General features: G+C 44.2%; 1 protein-coding gene across 2 annotated transcripts in view; it reads left to right on the top strand.

Annotated features, from left to right (window-relative positions):
* The window catches only part of SF3B3 (splicing factor 3b subunit 3), a 152,371-nt gene that overhangs the window by 8,113 nt on the left and 124,412 nt on the right, over positions 1–19,846 (top strand). Inside the window, exons 2-5 of one of the 2 annotated variants that reach the window (XM_085640009.1) lie at positions 6,497–6,628; positions 7,342–7,668; positions 11,200–11,256; positions 16,066–16,238. In XM_085640009.1, coding sequence (XP_085496135.1) covers positions 16,209–16,238 — 30 coding nt within the window. In that variant the 5' untranslated portion in view covers positions 6,497–6,628; positions 7,342–7,668; positions 11,200–11,256; positions 16,066–16,208. The remainder of the gene's footprint in view (positions 1–6,496; positions 6,629–7,341; positions 7,669–11,199; positions 11,257–16,065; positions 16,239–19,846) is intronic. The other variant, XM_085640008.1, reaches the window with a different exon arrangement.

The following is a 19,846-nucleotide window of genomic DNA, read 5'->3' as shown; positions in this document are numbered from 1 at the left end:
AGCAGTACTGCTTCCCCAGTTGGTCCTGGATGAGGGACAATGCCAAAATGTTTGTGATTGTGCCAGAGCCGCTCCTGAAACCAGATTGTGTTGTTGGGATTATTTGGTTTATATTTGTCCAGGTAGTCAGATCATCTTAGACAAGAGATGCAATGTATTTTGCCTCCTTGTTGTAGTAAAGAGACCCTTTTTGCATGGTCACCCCCTAACTATTTGCCTGATGCATGATGCCACCTTGAATGAGTGTGCCCTGGATCCTGCCAATCAGGCTCCCAGGGCCTGTGTTCTTTCTCAAAACTGCACCCTTGTCTCCACATTTGGCACACTTCTGGGCCACCTGTAAGTCCTTTGTAGAAGGAACCCAGTACATAGGGCCTGGTGACCAGAGAGGGCCTCTGAGGGCTGCAGGATGTATTATGCTACCCTCAGAGACCCCTCACCTTAACAGCTCTACACTGCTCTTGCAGGCTGTGTGTTTTTGTGTAGACCAAACTGAAGAGTCGACATTGCACACCTCCTTGTGTGCCCTGCTCCCAACACTGCCTGTGGCATGGGTAAGTCACCACTCTATCGGACCTTGCTGCCTTAAAGGCAGGGTGCGCCATACCACAGATGAGGGCATAGCTGCAAGAGCCATATGCCCCTACAGTGTCTGTGCCATTCACAGACATTGTAAGTGCAGTGAAGCCATTTTGGGTACATGGGCTGGGAGTTTATCAGCACAAACTCAACCACTCCATGATTGCTTTACTGAAGACTGGGAAGTTTGGTACCATATTCTCAGAACATTAAACCCACACTGGTGCCAGTGTTGGATTTAATGTAAAATGCACTCAGATGGCATCTTAGAGATGCCACCTGAAAAACGACCAACCCTGGTGTGTTCCTGAATGGCTACCCGCCATCTCCCACCAACCACAGGGTAGAGAGCCCTCCGCTCTTTGGGTCGCGCTGTTATGACTGTGTCACACAGGCGTGGAGTGAGCAAAGTTTTAAAGCGCTGCTGGAGAACTGCAGAGCACTCCCCGCCGATGGGCACTTCCACCATTCCCATTGTGCAGTGTCTGGAGCTACTTACTAACATCGCGCCGTGAAGCTTATCTTCTAGGCGTGTTTTCGAGTGGTGTTATTAGTCTAGAATGCACCGATCACGCTGACTTGCTTAGGGGCTCAAAATCATTTAGCGCACGTCCGTTCTGTAACGTGAAGGACACAGCAGTTGTGTGAAGACGTTCTGTGCTCCCGCATGAGTGTTTTGTTTACCCTTCTGTTTAACACCCGCAGTGAAATACCTCGGCGAAGTGTGCATTACAACATATTTGCATTCAGGGTAAGATTCCTCCCGAGACCGTAGGCACTTGCAGGCAGGTGTGACTTGCTCAGGAGGCCCCGGGAATAAGTAGACTTTTTTTATCCTCGCAGACAGGAGTCTGCAAAGGTACAGAGCGGTGGCTGTACTCCCTCTCTCTCACCTCCGTGACTGCGCACCGGAACGGCCCTAACATCAACTACTAATTGTATTGTATGAAGTGCACATAATGTAAATAGGTCAGTGGGGCTACTGCGCGTGTGTGTAGGTGGCTCTGTGGGTGGCTCTATTTGTGTGTGGGTTGCTCTATGTGAGTGGCTCTGTGTGTGTGTGGGTGGCTTTGTGTGTGTGTGGCTCTGTGTGTGGGTGCAAATGCAATAGGTCTCGCATTTGAGTGATTAAGCTATTGACATTGTAAATAACAATGCAGTTTCTTTAAATGTTTTAAAAACAAAAACATAAACAAAAATAATGTCATGAGCAATGCCAATAGCTCTAACTTTAACAATGCCGAGACCATTGCATTGTAAATGCTTGTTCTGTTGTGTTAGGAATTCGTCGAGTGGACCAGAACTAATCAGATTCATGTTGAAATCTCCTGTGATGATGAAGTCAGTTTCTGAAGCACGGTTCATTTGATTTAAGATAGCGGATTCGATTTTCTTGATGGCGTTGATTTTTTAAAATTTGGGATGAGTTTAATGTAGACGTTTATTATGTTCAAATCTCGCTCATGCTTTGTGTTGAAGGGTATAGAAATCAGAATACCGGGCTCTGGGTTGGTAGCTACTCTATATGTTTGGTCAAGGACAGAGTGAAGTAGAGGGCTAGCCCCCCAGAGTGGCGACTTTTATTAGTGTTTTTCTGCATGTTTGTAGTGAGCTGAGGTGCCTAAAATGCTGGGGGGTGAGGCTGCCCATGCCCTTTGTAGGGCAATTACGTCTGATTGGTTCTATAAAGAGAAAGTTATTGCCCGACCCTAGTTTGCTGTCCAAGCTGGCGATCTTCCCGGAGCATAGTTTGTGGGGCTCGTGATCATCCCTTTCTTTGGACTGCAGAGTGAGGTTTTGCTCCTTGTGTTTAGGACTCCCGAGAGCCAGCCCCAATACGGACTCTGAGTGGGTTGGTCTTTGTGAGGTTTGAGTTGCTGATGCTTTTTCGTAAGCTGGTGAATTTCTACGTGCTCCTCTCAGCACTGAGAAAATGGACGAATTGCCGGCACATAGTTTTGAGGCGAGGGTTAGTGCTATGAGGGTGGGGCAGGTGTAGGGAATGATGTTTATGCCCCATTCCTTGAAAACCTCTGTGACTTTGAGGACTAAGTTCTGTTGAGCTGCTGATGAGGAGGAGACCAGCATGGATTCTTTTGAGGGGAGCATAGTATCAATCAAAATGTCAACTGAAGTGATGTCCTCTGAGGCCATATGAACGACAGAAGGGAGAGCCCTGAAAAGCTTTAGAAGGTATCCCGGTTTAGTGTCCTGGCCCAGATTAATTTAATGCCTTGGTAGTTGGTGTGGTAGGTGTTATGCTTTAAGAGGAGTCTTTCGGAGCATCTATGGTAAAAATCCAGTGCTGAGTATCATGGCTGAGCGCGTACCTTTGGGCACGAAGGTAACTGGGTTGACTCCAGGTGAGGCAACCGTTGCTAAGTAAATTTATGCAAAGATAGGGTACACCTCTTGGATTGTATGCAGGGTGATAGACTTGAGGGGTCCAAAGACTGTACTTATTTCTGGCTTTCCTCAGTCTTTTCTTTTGACGCTTTGTGAGTGAAGTATTGAAAGATGGAGAGACTGCAATGGGTCGAGAGAATCCTTTGAGTGGCCTGACTCTTTCTGATTTCCCAATGGGTTTGGGGTCTCGAACACGGGGCACTTGCTGGCCATGTTGATCTGTCGAGATTGCCCATACTGGATTTTAGGTCCATAAAGAGTAGGTTCAAGGTGTCCGGTTAAGTTCAGAGTTTATCGATGATGTGGGAGCACGAGCAAGTGGTTTGTTGTAGATACGTGGCTGTCTGGGCTTCAATAATTTAATTGTTTTGTTTGGACAATTTGGAATCAATGCATGATACGTATATGGTGAGGATGTTTAAAAGGTCTCCTTGCAGGTCCACTTTAACTGAATGATAGTTTAAAGGATCTACAGATGCTTAGAAATTCTTTAATAGCGGGTGCCAGGTCTGTTGATGCTTTCTGAGTTCTCCACCCCCAGTGGGCCAATTGACGGACGTGGTTGTACTCTGGGTGGGGTGAGGCATGGAGATGAAACACCTGGACAGACTGCAGGTGTGGCGCGTATGTTTGCAGAATCCTTTGCCTGTTCTGTTTCCGAGGCTAGCGTGCCTTTGATAGTCTCTGCCATGTGGGCAAGTGTCGAGGTCAAACTGTGGTGATGCATGGACAGAGTTGACTGATAGTGGCTTTATTGTGTAATTTCTACTTGCAACTTAAAAAAAAAAAACACATCTCCGGTTCCACTTTTTATATTTTTATTATGTTGGTGTAATTTTCTTTATTAGATTTTACTCTATTTTCTAATTTGATTTTGTATTTTTAATGTTTTGCATTTTGACTTTTACTGTTTGAGTACTGCATAAAACATTACCTATTTCCCTACGTTAAGCCTGTCTGCTCTGTGCCATAGCTACCAGGGGGTTGACCTCGGTTAATTTAGTGACTTTGATGGTTTGTGGTTAATCCTGGAGGTGGGTTGTTACCCACTGCAAATAAAAAATCCAATTTTTTAAACTTAGTTTGGGCCGACCTGAGGTTATTTGAGAGCACCGTGATCTCTAGTCTTTAGCAAGTTGTGCGAAATCCTACAAAGAAACATTTTTTTTTTACCTTAATGAAGGTATCAGTTAGTTTTTTTCTTTCAGATGTATATTTCTTGATTTGAATATATCTATCTGCCTGTGTATGTGTGTGCCTCCGACAATAACTCAATCAAAACTGAGTTATGATTCTTTTTTAACTGCCCAAAACCACAGAAGCTCCACCAATTATTCTATGCTACAGAAAAGGCAAGCCATAACTAGCTTCTCCTGCTGTGTTTATCACTTGCTTCCTGTGCATTTGTCTTTTCAGTTCCATTTCCAGGAAGGTGTTTTACTTGAGGTGTTCAGTGTCAGTTATGGGGTGATTTTTGTGCCTTGTATGCCATAATTGAGGAATGTTAGCTGTTTTGGCTGTTTGAGCTCAAACCCAAACTCCAATTTGTATTGAATTCCTCGAAGTGGTTTTGTAATACACTTTATTCCCACTGCATACAGCTTGCGGCTGGTCTCTGTTCCCTGCTCGCCATGGGTGGGCAGCATCTCTGTGCGACAGCAGGACCAGGCCTGCACCCTGACTCTGAACCCTGTCTGCCAAAGTAAGCTGTCCATAGCTGTGCATGGTCTTTGAGCGTGGCAAGCAGTAGTTGGCAGCAGGGCCTGGACTCGAGCAATCGTTGTGGATGGGCATCTCCCATTGCGCAAAGCCATTGGTCATGTGCAACAGGCATTGGCTGCAGTGCCCAACCTGAGGCAAAGTCCTGCCCCCCTGTTGCACTGTCATGCAGGCAACGTTCAAAATAGTGGAGAAACAAAATGGTTTGTTTAAAAAAAAAACAATTGATGAACAAGATTCACAGTTCTCTAAATTGTGATTTTAAGCTGCACAGACATAAAAAGGCGTTGCCCTTCAAAGCCGATCGACAACTTTTTCAAAAGCTTCCACTTCCAAACTACTGAATGTATATACCCAAACCAATGACAGCACACTTTCTGACTAAGTTATACTTTCATGCCAACTTAGCCCACCCCCCTCTATTGGCATGCCTGTGCGTAGCTGACTAGGCTGTTTGCCAGATTTCATGCATATCCGTCCAAGGTATTTTCAGGGGAAAGTGCACTTGAATAGAACTATGCATTGGTGATTGCAGCTGTGAAATATTCTATATATGCGGTGTTATTTATTACCATTGTTGAGTGTGGGGAGGGAGTGGGTCCTCATTTGCCTCAACGCCCCTCCAGCTCCCCAAAATCAACCGTGATAATTAATTGTATACTCGGGAGCCGCTGGAATTATGCAGGAGGGGAGGGCCAAATTATACAGCAGGGATGACTAAATTATGCTGCAAGAAAAGGCAACATCTGAAGCATAATGTAGAACGTTTTGTGCTAACATTAAATCATTAGTTTGCTATTTCTAGACGTGTTAACATTGTCTTGTTAAATGGTTTCCATCAATCAGTACCAATTTAACACCCCAAAACAGCAACAGGCAATTGAAAGATGAACAGTCAACATTTGCAAAGGGTCTCTGTGCTGCAGCACGTGTTGCCACATTTTAAAATATCGTTTGGTCCAATTGAGCTAGAAACACAATTTGTTTGTTAAAAGTTGCAATTATGCCACAGTGGATGGATTGTAGCAAATGCAACAGATCCATAATTAAGAGAACACCAGAGCCATGGAAGCACATAATTCCACTACCCCTGAGCGTACTACACTCAATGGGTCTGCATATACGATTTAAACTGTCCTCTATTACTAATGTGCATAGAAAAAATGCAGACCGTTTTACTTTCAGCAAATGCACATGGTAGGTGTGGTAAAAATAGAGTAGTCCATTACTGCATAGGGTAGTGTTTTTTTCGCCCCTCTTTGCCATTTAGTTGCCCTGAAAAACATTCTCCCTGAATAGTACTACTCTGCTTTACTGTTGAGCATTTTTCTTGTACATATTAATTCCCCTGTGTTTGATCAGATCATGTATTTCTGTAACTTTGCCAATATAATTAAATGCTTCAATCCGCATCCTGCGTTAGAGATAACATTAACATTTGTAGTAAAGGTTAAATCAGTACACTAAGTGCAACCGTAGTATTACCTCAGAAGTTGGTCTAAAATTGGCATGCAGACCTGTTTGTGCCCATCACCGCCTTGATATTGACGTTGGTAATCATGGGAATGTTAGATGCCTTGCTGTTCAATGAGGTGAGGCCTAACGAATTTTGACTATAGTAATTCCAGGACATTATTTGGGTATGGTAATCCAATTGCTTAGTTTTTCATCCGTGTTTGCGCATGTCCCGTCAAGGGACAAAAAAGACTTGTTGCTTTTTAATTCTCAGATGTATGGCCACTGAATGTTTGAGCGTTGTGTAACCTAATGTATATATATTTTTCTGCCACAGGCTTTTGTGCCACTATTAAGAAGTGCTAGTCCGGCCTGATAAGGCGTCTTTTTACCGCTGTCATGTTCCTTTATAACCTGACTTTGCAGAGGGCCACGGGCATTAGCTATGCAATCCACGGAAATTTTTCAGGTAAGTGCTCATGTCACAAGTAGTGCTGTCGTTTTGGGTTTTCCAAATGCTTTTTAACTTGTATCATGATTTCTCCTACATCACTGTTTGTGAATGTTATATTTTGTTGTGAATATTGAATAATCCCCCTTTGCTAAATGTATGGAAACGTTGTTTTCATCATGGAGTTGAAACATAACATATAATGCACCATCTAACCTGTGCCCTTCGGTGTAGATGGATATAAAGTGGAAATTACACCTAGATGACATGATGAAGGAGGCCGTGGAAAAGTCCGTAAAGTGGTCTCCCATCTCATAAACCATGAAATTAATTCATGTTTGAAAGCATAGTTCACTTAATGTTTTTATTGTAGTAACACTGCATTGATCCCCTCCCTATCTTTCCGCAATTCCTTTCAAATACACAGCTGCCTGGAATACAATAGATTCAAAATCTGTAGCTCAGAGGTGCAGGTCTATTATTTTAACAGCATCCAACCAAAATTGTTTGGACCACTTTTGCCCTCGCCCTTTCAATTTAACAGACCCTCCAAATTCTCCACAAAGAGTTGCATATCATATGGGTTCTGGCATGTATGTAAAATTGAGCACTTTTTGTGGAGGTATGTTGTAGACATCACTACAGGAGTGTTTGGCCATCATTGAAGAAAAACATTTTTCGTGTTGGATATCGCAATAGAAGGAACTCTTATGCTGTCTGCTTTATCTTAGGAACCAAATTGCAAGAAATTGTTGTGTCCCGAGGAAAGATACTGGAACTCCTGCGTCCTGATGCCAACACGGGGAAGGTGCACACTCTCCTGACAGTTGAGGTGTTTGGGATCATCCGCTCTCTCATGGCCTTCCGCCTCACAGGTGGAACCAAGGATTACATTGTGGTAGGCAGTGACTCTGGCCGTATCGTGATCCTTGAGTACCAGCCTTCCAAAAACATCTTTGAGAAGATCCACCAGGAGACGTTTGGCAAGAGTGGATGCCGCAGGATTGTTCCTGGCCAATTCTTGGCAGTTGACCCAAAGGGCAGGGCAGTAATGATCAGTAAGTTGTTTGTACTTCTATGAGTATTCACTTGTTTGTTTTCATTTGTAGTATCGTCTTTGGACAAAGATGCTGCACAGACTGTTGGGTGTTTTCTAGGGGTTACTGGGCAAAATCCTGTGTGGGTTACATGCTTAACCACTGGTTTTCCAGGGCTGCCAATGCTGTTGCACTCTGCTTGGATAATCTGGTTAGTCCCTTTGACAGTTTTCTGCCCAGTGTGGTGAAGTTGAACAGTTATAGTTTCTCTAGGCATTAGGGTATCTGAACAATCACGACACAGTGAATAACATACAATAAACTCTTTGTTCCACATAGTACAAAACCTCAAAGAGGATGAGCACTGTTATCAGCTACAAATTAGATACATCCTTTAGGAAAGTACCCCTTTTTGCTTGGTTACCCCCACCATTTGCCTGATATCTGATTCACTTTGACTGAGTGTGCACTGGGTCCATGCCAATCAGGTTCCCGATGCCCGTGTTCTTTCCCAAAACTGTACCTTTGTTTTCATAATTGCCACACCGCTGGCTTGCATGTAAGTCCCTTGTAAAAGATGCCAGTGGTACCAAAGTCGTTGTGACCAGAGAGGGTCTCTAAGGGCTGCAGCATGTATTGTGCCACTCTCGGGGACCTCTCACCAAACACATGTACACTGTCTTTGCAGACTGTTTGTTTTGGTGCAGACAAAATCTAAGAGTCAACATGGTACACATCCTTGTGTGCCATGCCCACAAACCACTGCCTGTGGCATAGGTAAGTCACCCCTCCATCAGGCCTCAAATCCCTATGTCAGGGTGCACTATCCCACAGGTGGGGGCATAGCTGCATGAGCAATGTGACCCTCCAGTGTCTGTGCTATTCACGTACGTAAGTGCAGTGAAGCCATATTGGGTACATGGGCTGGGAGTTTGTCATTACGAACTCCACAGCTCCATAATGGCTTCGCTGAATGCTAAGGAGTTTGGTATAAAACTCCTCAGCATACCAAACTCACATTTATGTCAGTGTTGAATTTATTACAAAATGCACCCAGAGGGCATCTTAGCAATGATCCCTGAGAAACAATCAATTTCCTTGTGTCAAGCTTACTGTTCTGCACCAGCCTGCCATACACAGACATGTTTCTGACACCCTGAGGTTGGAGCCCTTGTGCTCTCGTGGGTCAGGGAGAAAGGCTGCTTGGGTTGGAGATACTTCACACCTACCCCCAAGCAGGAACAGCATTCAGGGCGGTGAGCCTCAAAGGCTTCTTCCCCTTTGATATGCCAACCTGGGCATCTCCAGCTAGTGGAGATGCCCACCCCCTTGACCAAGCCCCACTTTTGGCGGCAAGGTCAGTGGGAAAATTAGTAGTCGGGAAATCCTCCATCTTGAATGGAAGGATTAGACCCAATCAGGTTAGGGAAATGCCGGCTCCCCAGGGAGGAGACATACAAAGGGTATAGTCACCCCTAAAGGTAAGTAGCCCATTGGCTGCTATCTGCCAGTACATGCAACACCCCTAAATTCAGTATTTAGGACCACCCCTGAACCTTGATCATCGGATTCCTGTGACCCAAGAAGAAAAGGACTAATAAGATGCCGTGCAACCGAACCTGGAAGACGACCACTGATTTGGCCTTAGCCCTTCCCGCCTGTCTCGTGCTGAAAGACCCTGTAAAGAAGACTACGCCTGTCCTGTGGCCAGCGACTGTCAAGAACCCCAGAAAGACTGTCACTCTTCAACCAAGACCGATCTCCCGAGGACAGCAGCCCTGTCCAGAAAAACACCCATCTTCAAGGTTTCCGTATCAAGGCAGAACAGTGACCCCTGCCCACTCTGCACTCAAACGCCCACGGCTCGAGTTTGAGTGGCTCACTTGTCCTGTGAAGTCTCCCCAGCGATCCTGACCTAGACACCATCTGTGGCTGGCCTCTCCTGGACCCCATGAAGTTGCCTGCAGCCTGTACATGAAGGGTCCCCCTGACCGCGACCATCGCCAACTAATAAGATCTGACACCGAAAGGTACCCCTGCATCCTCAACCCTCTGGCCTTGGGGAGCCCAACCGACGGTGCCTCGACCTCCACCAGCCCTTCAACTTACCTGCCATGCCGGTGGTCACCTTCAACCAGCCTCCTGGTCTGAGGTTGCAGCCTCTTTGTTCCACAGAGAACCTACATTGAAACTCATAAGGCGCCCAATGCTGATTTTTACACCCAGCACCAGGCCGTCCCTGTGCTGCTGATTGTGTAGCTTTGGTGCTCCCTTGTGCCCCTCCCTGTGCTGATCTTAACCTCCAGGGCCTGTGCCCTGAAACTGCGGGTACTTACCTGCAAACCGTGCCTCTTCGAGGTGCCCCCAGTGTCCATCAATTCACATTGATGGAGGTGCAGTTCCGATCGTAAACTGAACCTTGCCCAGTGTTGATTTAAAACCCCCAAAGACTGGGATTGTAATTCGGGTACTTACCTGCTAATACATAACGCTGTTTTCCTCCCATAGGATTCCATTGCATTCTATCTATTGCATACGACTGTCTAACTTTTACATTGCTAAGTACTATGGTTTCGGATTGAAAAATACAAAAGTATTTCTAAGACTGTAAAGCATTTCTTTTGTCTTTTAAAAAAAATCCTACTCCATTTTTTAAAGTATTACTGCTTTGAAAACTGTTACTTACCTGCAATTTCTTGGTTCTGGAAATAAAATAACCAAAACACCTTTTATAGGAAACAAACGGTCTGGATTCAGTGTTTGAGTGTGTCCAATCATTTTTTTGCCTGAATGTGTACAATAAATGCTCAACACAGCGCTTTTAGCATTATCTACTTGAGCCTCCGTAAGCCTCTGGGGATTCACTAGACTCTCTGCACACTATAACTTACTTTGGTATAGAATATACAGAGCCGTCTTCCTACACATCCACAGAAAATCAAAAGGGTTGGCAGGGGGCTGAGAACCAACAGCAAATGTATTTAAAGCAATTATGCATTCAGCACCAATATTAAAGTATCTAAGCTGCAAAGCCTAGTGTAAGAAACGCATCTCTTGCAGTGGTTTGCCCCTAATTTTTCAACTAATATTTGACTCCAGGAGACCTGTCGGAGTGCATTTGCTTGGGAGCCTTACATATAGTGGCAGTGGTTGTCTGTTTGACATTGTTTGCTCTTTAATGTCATAGTGAAATGACTGTGAAAGTGTACCACTGACATAAAGGTCAGACAATTTGTGAGAAGTGGTTTGGCTTTACACCACACATTGTTGAAAGTTTGGCTATAGTTCTCCTAGTGCAACCTTGAATAACTATAAAAAAAATTGCAGCCATCCTATCATAGTAAGCCATTTTGACACATAGAAAAGCTTACTTTTAACACTAACTAAGACACCCCTAAATAGTACTTTGGAGCCCACAAGACCCGGGTGTGTAATGGGTGAAAGTGGAACATGCTAAATCTGGTTGACCTGTCCCCGCAGTTGCCTCGCTATGTATGGTAGCTTTCTACTGTTGCAAAAACCCGCTTGAGAATAAGTCACTTTTTCTCCTAGGTTGGCTTGGGAAGCTGGTACAGAGAACATTTTCTGAAATCTAATACAAGGGTGAATGTAAGTTTTTGGTAGATACACTTCAGTTATGAGTTTTTTAAATATTTTTGTTAAGTTTTACCTGAAGCCTAAACAGTGACTAAATCATTATTTGCAAGTCTCTCTCTATTCCAGTGACTGTAATGTCACCAGTTTGGCTCCCAAGTTGTGATATAGCTCTCCTGGAGAAACATTGTTCCTTAGCTGCCCAGAGATCATCACAAAGAAGGCAGGGTAAAGATACTAACCTGTCGTCTGCCTTGGAATGTGAAGTAAGGGAAGTGTGTAGAGAGAGCAGACGTGCCTGTCAGTCTTTGAGGGTGCCTATCAGATTTGCAGCAAAGTGGAAACTGGTGCGTGTGATTAGCCCTGGCTGAAGAGTGTTGAGCCTGCCTCCTTCTGCTCTCTGTGCTTCGGTATCTGGTAAGTGATTCCTCTACATTTTTGAACTTCAAGAATGACTGAGAAAGATCTTTACCAGCCTGAGTGGTGTGTGAGCAATGAGAGGGTCAGCCTGAAATGTAACTGACCCTGACATCATACCTGTGTGAGGCAGGACAGTTTGCAGATGGCTTTTTTCGTTTTGGCACAAGAGTGGGCTCTGGTAGTTGCTTTTTGTAATGTACATAGACCCATAGAGCTGTTTGACAGTCCTTAAAAAATCGCTAGTCCTGGTTTATTTACCCTTTTTTTTGTCATTTGATCCTGTTTTAATAATGTTTTGCTAAATATGTTTGAGAATTTTACTTCTTTCGTTCTTTAATGGTGGTTTGATGCAGCTTACATACTTTAAACCTGTTGGTTTGTGACATTGCTGGCGGGCTTCAGCCCAGTTTTTTTCCATGAAACTGTATTCTACCTGGTTCAAGATTACTACTTTGGTGGGAACCCTCCCTGACAGTACTAATTCAGTCACTTACACCAATTTTATCCTAAAGGGAGAGTGTTTGAGTATTTTCAGAGGTCATGAATCATCAGGTCTTAAAATGATGGTTGTAAACACCCTAGTCAGTGGGATAGAAGTGCCATACTGAGATGTTCACCACATCCTGCATTCTGAGATATGTCTGGCCTTAAAAATTCACCTGATCCAAAAAGCAACACGTCCATATACCCACCAAAGAATAGTCTTACAGTCTGCTTAAACAGGCCTACAAGAGGCCGTGGTAGCCTGTGTCCAGTCTAGAACACAGTTCTCAGTGAGACCAAGTAAATGGCAAGATGGTTTTGCAGTTTTCACAATGTGATCATACAAAGTAGTGATTCCACACCGACTAAGAGGTGCCTTAAGCTGCATACCCGTGTAAGATGTGTATCTCCCTGCAGTTTCTGGATATGATGGCTTACATGCCTTTGTACTGCCCTCTCCCCCTCCAAAGAAAAACCTGGGTTTCGCTGTTTACTGCATGGATGTCGCCATCCCTTTATTTGTCCAGTGCGAGTTTGTCCTGCCTCACTTAAACTTCCCATCTTGTTTCCTGTGACGGCTATGTCCTAACAAAATGGCGTTACTACTTGGGCATGGATGGAAATAATAGACCTCCACATGCTAACAAGTCCGAGCTGGCATGATCCAACAAAAATATGATGCTTAGGGCACATCAGCCTGATTGAGAGAGAGCTTAACGTTTTAAACCTAGTAAAAAATTACGTTTCGCCTGCAGCTTGTTTTAGGTAGATTGCTTCTTGTTCCCTTGAGCCAGTAAATGTTACATCACATGGACTTCATTCACCTTTGTTCTAGATGGACAGTTTCTGATTTAGAATATATTCTGGTGAACGTCCACACTGGACAATGCCTAGGGTCATGGAAACCTTTGTTGCTGTGATCGAAGTGAGAAGCGGTTTGTAGGTACTCCTACGTGAAGTGAGGAGCTGACTCCTGACCCTCAAGATCTGTACTCAGTCCAGTTCACCGACAATTACTTGAGGAATCCCTTGAGGAACCCAAGACTGAATAGGAACTGCATGATTTCTGCAGCCCATATGGCTTTGAGAGCAAGGCAAAGACCACAGGCAACTCTTTGCCATCGTTACTTGTTAGTTATAGAAGAGGCAGTAGCATTTATGATCTTTCCTACGTCTTTAGAATGCCCATATCTGCCCCATCTAAGTCCCAGTGTGATCTGAAGGCCTTGCACCTTCACACCACCATCAGATGGCAAGATCCCATTGGATGTAGCTCACAGCTCAGATTCTGCAACAAATTCAGCCTTCTAGCCCATGCACTTTGAAGATATTGCACCTTTAAGTCATGGTTACTTCCTAATCTGTGGTTATGGTTGAACAATGGAGTGTGTGTGTGTGTGTATGTTATTACTGTTTTATCTGTAAGACACACTCCAAACATGCCACATAGATCATGTTTGATGAAGTGCTAGTTTCTGTAAACTGCCTCACCAAAAATCAGTGAAGCACCTACAAAAATGTTGGAGACCAAGTCTACACTGGTCAAACTGGAATTTTTGGTAGACAGTTCAATGTAAAGCAGTACTGATTCTTGCTCAAATCTTTCATTCAAACACCTGGAATTTAAGGGTCACCTCTTTGCCCATCATCAGTGCTTCGGCACATAAACCATTTCAGTAACGGAGAGACATTAAGTGTATAAGACTCTATAGCTGTCACTTCTTGCTCCCCATATGTCTTTTTCCGGTAACCCCTTTCTTAATGCATCAACTTTTCCATTGTCATTCACCAGTCCACCCTTCTTGACTAATTGTGGCTATCTAGCAATTATCAGTTTCTCACCGGCTTGCTATGTCATTTTGAGTGTTGGCAGTCTAAAACTAGATAGTGCACCTTCATCCTTCATTTGACCTACGTCCCTGCCTCTTAAAACCCACAATGTCTGGGTTAGTCATAATTGTTGTGTAGATATTTTATATTTCCTTCCTTTCCATCTTCTCCATTTATACTCCTAGCTTCCAGAAATGAATGATCTTGTATTTCCTCCCAGTGTGGTGTGTGATAATCAAGAGCATGACTTAACTGTAAATATTTAAAATGGTCAGTTTGCCAAGTTGTTCTCCGCTTGTAGATTCCACACAGCCAGATTCCATCCAGTCACCTAACTTCAATATCCACTCAGCTGGGACACCACCTGCAGTGCTGTGCCCGCCCAGCTTGGTATTTCTTTAACTAATTGGGCCAGACTGTAATTGTGGTGTTGGGTAACGTAGTTGGCACATTCCCTCCCTAGATAAAGTGCAAAATAATACAGCCTAATGTGTAAGAAGTTTGGTAATTAAATCATTTTAAATAGTTTGGCTCTAACCAAGAATGACACCAGTAGTGTTCCATTGGGCATTGACCTCCTTAAACTGTTCGAACAGCGGCCCCAGATTAGTTTTGCTGTATTTTCCACTGCCAACCCACCACGCAAGCTCTGGTTGATTTCTATTCCATTGTTTGGTATTGGCGTGCATGTGGCTAGGGCCATTGCATGACTGAGCAGAGGGATGGTTAGCCACAGTTAGTGGTGTACCCGGAGTATTTTCGAAATTGCTCAAATATCGCCATTACCTTTGGAATAGTGGATTCTGGATTCACTAGAAAAATGTGTCATCTGCTTAGATTGAGTGTGGAAAGGGGGGCAGTCCTGTCTGTTCCCCTACCCAAAGTAATCCTTCCTGACCATTTCCAGTTGACTGTGGCTATTGACAGTTGTACCCTGAATATGTATTAATATTCTACGTAAGAAAATGCTTTTTCTAGATCAAATGACGACTGCATGCAGGCCTTTTAAGATCCATGCATGCTATATTCAGTTATAGAGTTGTTGAAGATTTAGACAGGTGGTCTTGTCAGCAGCTGGAGTTCCGGTTTACCTTTCTTCTATTTTCATAACCACATCTAGAATGGCTCATGTTGAAACATGTTAACTTCCTCTCAGCTGCTGTTAAAAAGTTGTTGTAGCTGAGGACCAAAACTGGTGTCCGGCATTTAAAGAGCTGTGTCGGGAACAGATTGGTGCCAGGTTCTTTTCCTGACTAAATCTAAATTGTCACCTTTGAAATTTGTTTATGGTTTATTGGTTCTTTTGGATGAGTTTTGTTGATGTCTGATACTTGCGACTTGTCTAATCTATTATGATACCACTTGAACATGCATCACAGTTTTATGTGCCTCAAATGTGTAGATTCTAAAGTCAGTTCCTTTGTTCTCTTAAACAATGTATAGTCCCTGTTAGGTGTTTCACCATCGGCTCCCAAGCATCCACTTTCCACAACTCGCCCCTGCCTCAACTCCACTGCCCCATCATTAGTTGTACGAATGAATGGTCCGAGATACCTGTGCTGAACATTTTACCAGTTTAGCGGTGGGTGTATGTTTATTAGTAGTAAAAAAGGTAGTCTTGGCTCGAGTGTACCAGAGTGGTAGGAACATTTTGTCTCTCTGAACCATGACATATTCTCCATAAATACTGTGACCAAATGCCCTGGCAAAGCGAGCCAGATTTGTAGATTGCATGAGTGTCCTCGTCCTAGATAGACTCCATTCATTCTAGTGTTTGGTCTGTCACATCAGCAGCAGAAGGCTGTCTGGGATTGCACCAGCGATTCCTAGATGTTGTCATCACTCCTTTCTAGACTCTTTGGGCAGAGGGGTCTTAATGGCAAGTATGCATATGATAGTGATTCTGAACATCCCTGAGTTTATCTGAACAAATCCCTATAGGCTATTAGCTGCAAGGACTGTATCTTGAACCGGGAGGTGCTGACACCTTATGTGTTTTTGTGTCTTATTTTTAAATGAATCATTTGTCTAGGTATTTATTTTTTTTCATTTCCAAAGTGGAGTTTTTCTCATATGTCTGGTTTCTTCTAGGTGCCATAGAAAAGCAGAAGCTGGTCTACATTCTAAACAGAGATGCTGCTGCCCGTCTGACCATCTCCTCCCCACTGGAAGCACACAAGGCTAACACCCTGGTTTACCACGTTGTTGGAGTAGATGTGGGCTTTGAGAACCCCATGTTTGCCTGTCTGGAAATGGACTATGAGGTAAGCCTGGGCTAATAATTGTGTAGAGGATTGTAGAAAGCTGTAATATTAGGATTCTTCATAGGACAGACCTAGATGGGAAACCTATTACTTGGAAATAAAGGTAGTGATCTGAATGTTGTGATCCGGCTCCGCTTAAGGATGGCTCTGTTCATGTATACATCCAATACGGTTCAACTGTGCTCAAAACATAAACCCATAGAGAATTATGTCCCCGGCTTTTACCTGCATTGTTTTTGATGAGCTTGATTCTGTGACTTAAACCACACTGCCGCTGGGAGCTTCTCAGATATTGTTACTAACTTGTCTCATAAGGGCCTATGGGAAAAATATTCTAAGTCGGCTGCTCCTCACAAGAAACATGACATATAGTGTTTGTGTGCTGTGAAATCGCTTGTCTTGTTGAGCTTTTGGGGGTGGGTATTCAGTGTCTCTTGTTGGACTCCTAGAAAGATATATAGTAGGGATGCCGATTAGGGGAGCCTTACAGTTACTTATCCAATAGCAACAGGAGGAGGGGCTTGTAGCGTGCCTGGGGCAAGCCTAGATGTTAGTATACACAATGAATGGGTGCAGTTAGTCCAGCAGAGGCTTTATGCCTTCCTGAGTTGGAGAGTGACTGGAATGGAGTATTGAAGGTTGTGCTCTGAGGAGGTGACCCCTGCTTGGTGAAGGCCCAATCCTGGACCTGGAAGGTCAGACCCCTGGCGAATGTGGTTTATCGACCCTGTAGTTAGAGTAGAAAGAATAAATGTGGTAGCACCATTCCTACTTTTCAGGACATGAGCCAAACCCAAAGCCCCTGTCATAACTAATCTAATTTCTAGATGCCAAAGTTTGGGTTATGATGGTAATCCAGTTAGTCGACCACTGTATAGGTGAGAGGTAGTAAAACCACCATGGTACCCAAAGATGTAAGTCGGAGGAGCTCTCTAGCGATGTCTATATTCCTGGGTTGGCTGAGCTTCTGTTTAAGGTGTGGTTGTATCTCTAGGGTCTATTGTTGTCTAGCATATTGTATGTGCAGGATAGATACCAACTGCCTAGTGCATTGAGAATGAGGTCCTAATTTCCCTTTTCCCCTTGGAGAACAGCACTTTCCTCCTTCCATGCTACACGATGGTGCTTTACCCTCTCTTGTCACTACACACATGCTCCAGTGTTTACCTTCAGAAGCACAATCATCTGCTGTTTTACCTGTTCAGAAAGGGAACTAAATTGATCTAGTTCAAACTTTTCATTTAGGGATGCAGAGGTCCAAGGAATACGTGGTCTGCAAAATATTTACATTGCATCTAAAATGATTTTTACTTGCCTGGTATTCATTCGTCCAACCCTCCCAATTTGGACTTTACCTACTTCCTTTTTTTAGGTCTCGCCTGAGCCAGCGCATGCGCTGCTCTGCGAGACATTTAGTAGGTGGGTTTTCAAAGTGCTGTTTTGGTGGCCTAAAGCTTGCGTGCACGTTCATGTGCACATGTGCAGCCGCCATCTGTCTTTCCTCCGTTGATCGCGATCACTTTAACTTTTGCTGGCCGCGCGCACTTAAAGCCAGTTAGAAAATGTAATGTTGCATATTCATTTGCCACTAGGTGGCAGATGTGGCTTGCACATTAATCTAATAACTTGAGTCTGGAATAATAACAAACGGCCTGCGTACACTGTCTCGCGCACACATGTCTTCATCTCACACTCTACCTCTGCTTTAAAGGGTAGACATCAATGTCCACAACAGCTGAAAGCCTTCCCTTCTCTGAGGCTTTCTTCGCCTTTGACAGCTTGTAATTGTAAGAGCAATGAAATGCCACGAGGCAGCGGTACAAGCGTAACATCAACACGCTTGTTTTCCAGAACTCCCTAGGAATCTGAGCGGCGCTTCAGAAGAAACCGTCCTGTATTTTTTGTGGATCCCACGTTTTTCTGTAGTAGGGCTACATTTCTGGCGTGCATTAAAAATGTACATTAGTTGGAAAGTGCCACATGTAGGTCAGGCGTGATTGGATTGGAAAGATGATCTCTCCGCCCGCTTCTACAGTAAATCTAGCTTGCCTCACAGGAAGGCATGTTTGGGATCACAGTGATGCAGCATATAGCATGGGATGATAAATAACGTGGAACGAGGTATCTTGAGCTAATGTGAGATGTCACAGATAAGGCGCCTTGGACACGAGGGAACATGAGTCTCGTTCTCTGATTAAATAAAACGTGCCGGTTTATGTTTTTTTTCTCTTTCTCTCATATGTCAATATCCCTCCCCTAGGCACACCGACTGGGGCGAGTTTGTAATTGGCCATCAAAGTGGTGTGTCGAAGAGACTGGTGGAGCAGTGTCAGGGGCAGAAGTCGTCATGCGCGAGGCGTACTGACCTATCCTCACCTTTTATTGGCTCCTGTCTTCTTGGAGGCAGCCACCTTTGTCACAGTCCCCATTTTCCTTCGGTGTCAAACAGAAATCAGGGCTTCGGTTTCTCTCTCCTTCTTGGTGGCACCCAAGGGTGTAGCCAGAAAAAATAAATATCCCCCCCCCACTTGAACCCACATCTAAAAGGGCTGCGAGTGAGAGGTTTCTATAAAGGTTATCCTTTCATATTTCCTATTGTTTCTCTTTTCGCGCCCTTCTGCTTGCTCTCTTCACCCATCCCCCTACTCCTACCCCCTTTCCTCTCCTTCAAGTGTCCCCCTTTCCTGTCTCTCAAGCTCCCTTTGCATCCCTCCTTCCCTCATTTGGTCTTCCCTCTCTCTTTCATCACCTCTCTCGTGCGTGCTGCGTCTACAGCAGAGAACACTTGACATTAACACTATTAGGGTGTTTTTTTATTTACATTCCTTCCCATCCGGAATCCAATCGGCGCCCGTGTCCGGAGTTCAGTGGTGAAGCTGCGCATTCGCTTATAGTGTGTTGCATGGCACGTGATTTTTCTGAACACTAGCATAACTTTGTAGGCTAGGCTTTGGTTGTTGAGTCTGGACGCTTTTCATACTATTGATGCCTTTGGACTTTTCCATGCCTGTTCTACATTTTGCATGTGATTCCAATGAGGCATTATGGGACTTGCAGTCCTGCTTGTTTCAACATGCTATTCATGGATCGGCACTTGAGATCATAAACACACATTGTGTCACATTTAGAAAGTCTGGCATATGTTCTATTGACCTTAAGCTTCAATTGCGCCTACTTGTTTATATTGAACTCGGCATTGAGCAGCCATGCATTTTATTTCAATACGAGTGTTTTTTACGGGCTTGGCCTTGAGCGGTTTCTATGCTAATTAAGGGATCAGCTGTACTTAATCCTATCTCCCTGACGCCTCATGTTTGCGCAGCATGCTTCATTTTTAAATGTTATACGAAAGGGGTTTGCGCAACTTTTTAAGATGTATGACCAGGACAGCAGATGCTCTTATATAATGAAATAGATACATTTCTACTACAATTGTCAATTCTATACATTGCATGTTGTGGCGGGGTTGAAGTAATAGGTCGGAGGCCAGGTCTGCTAAGATAAGGTTTTATTTTTCCGAATATACGTTTGTGCCTGCTTGTAAGTCTTTCTGTGGCAAAGGTGGCGGGATCCGTCGTGCTTGGGACCCTTCGGCTTCTTCCCACGGT

This window comes from Triturus cristatus, chromosome 12 (assembly GCF_964204655.1).
Source record: "Triturus cristatus chromosome 12, aTriCri1.1, whole genome shotgun sequence".
Lineage (NCBI taxonomy): Eukaryota > Metazoa > Chordata > Amphibia > Caudata > Salamandridae > Triturus > Triturus cristatus.
Note: the sequence above shows the minus strand (reverse complement) of the source record. Positions and strands in the feature narration are given on the sequence as shown.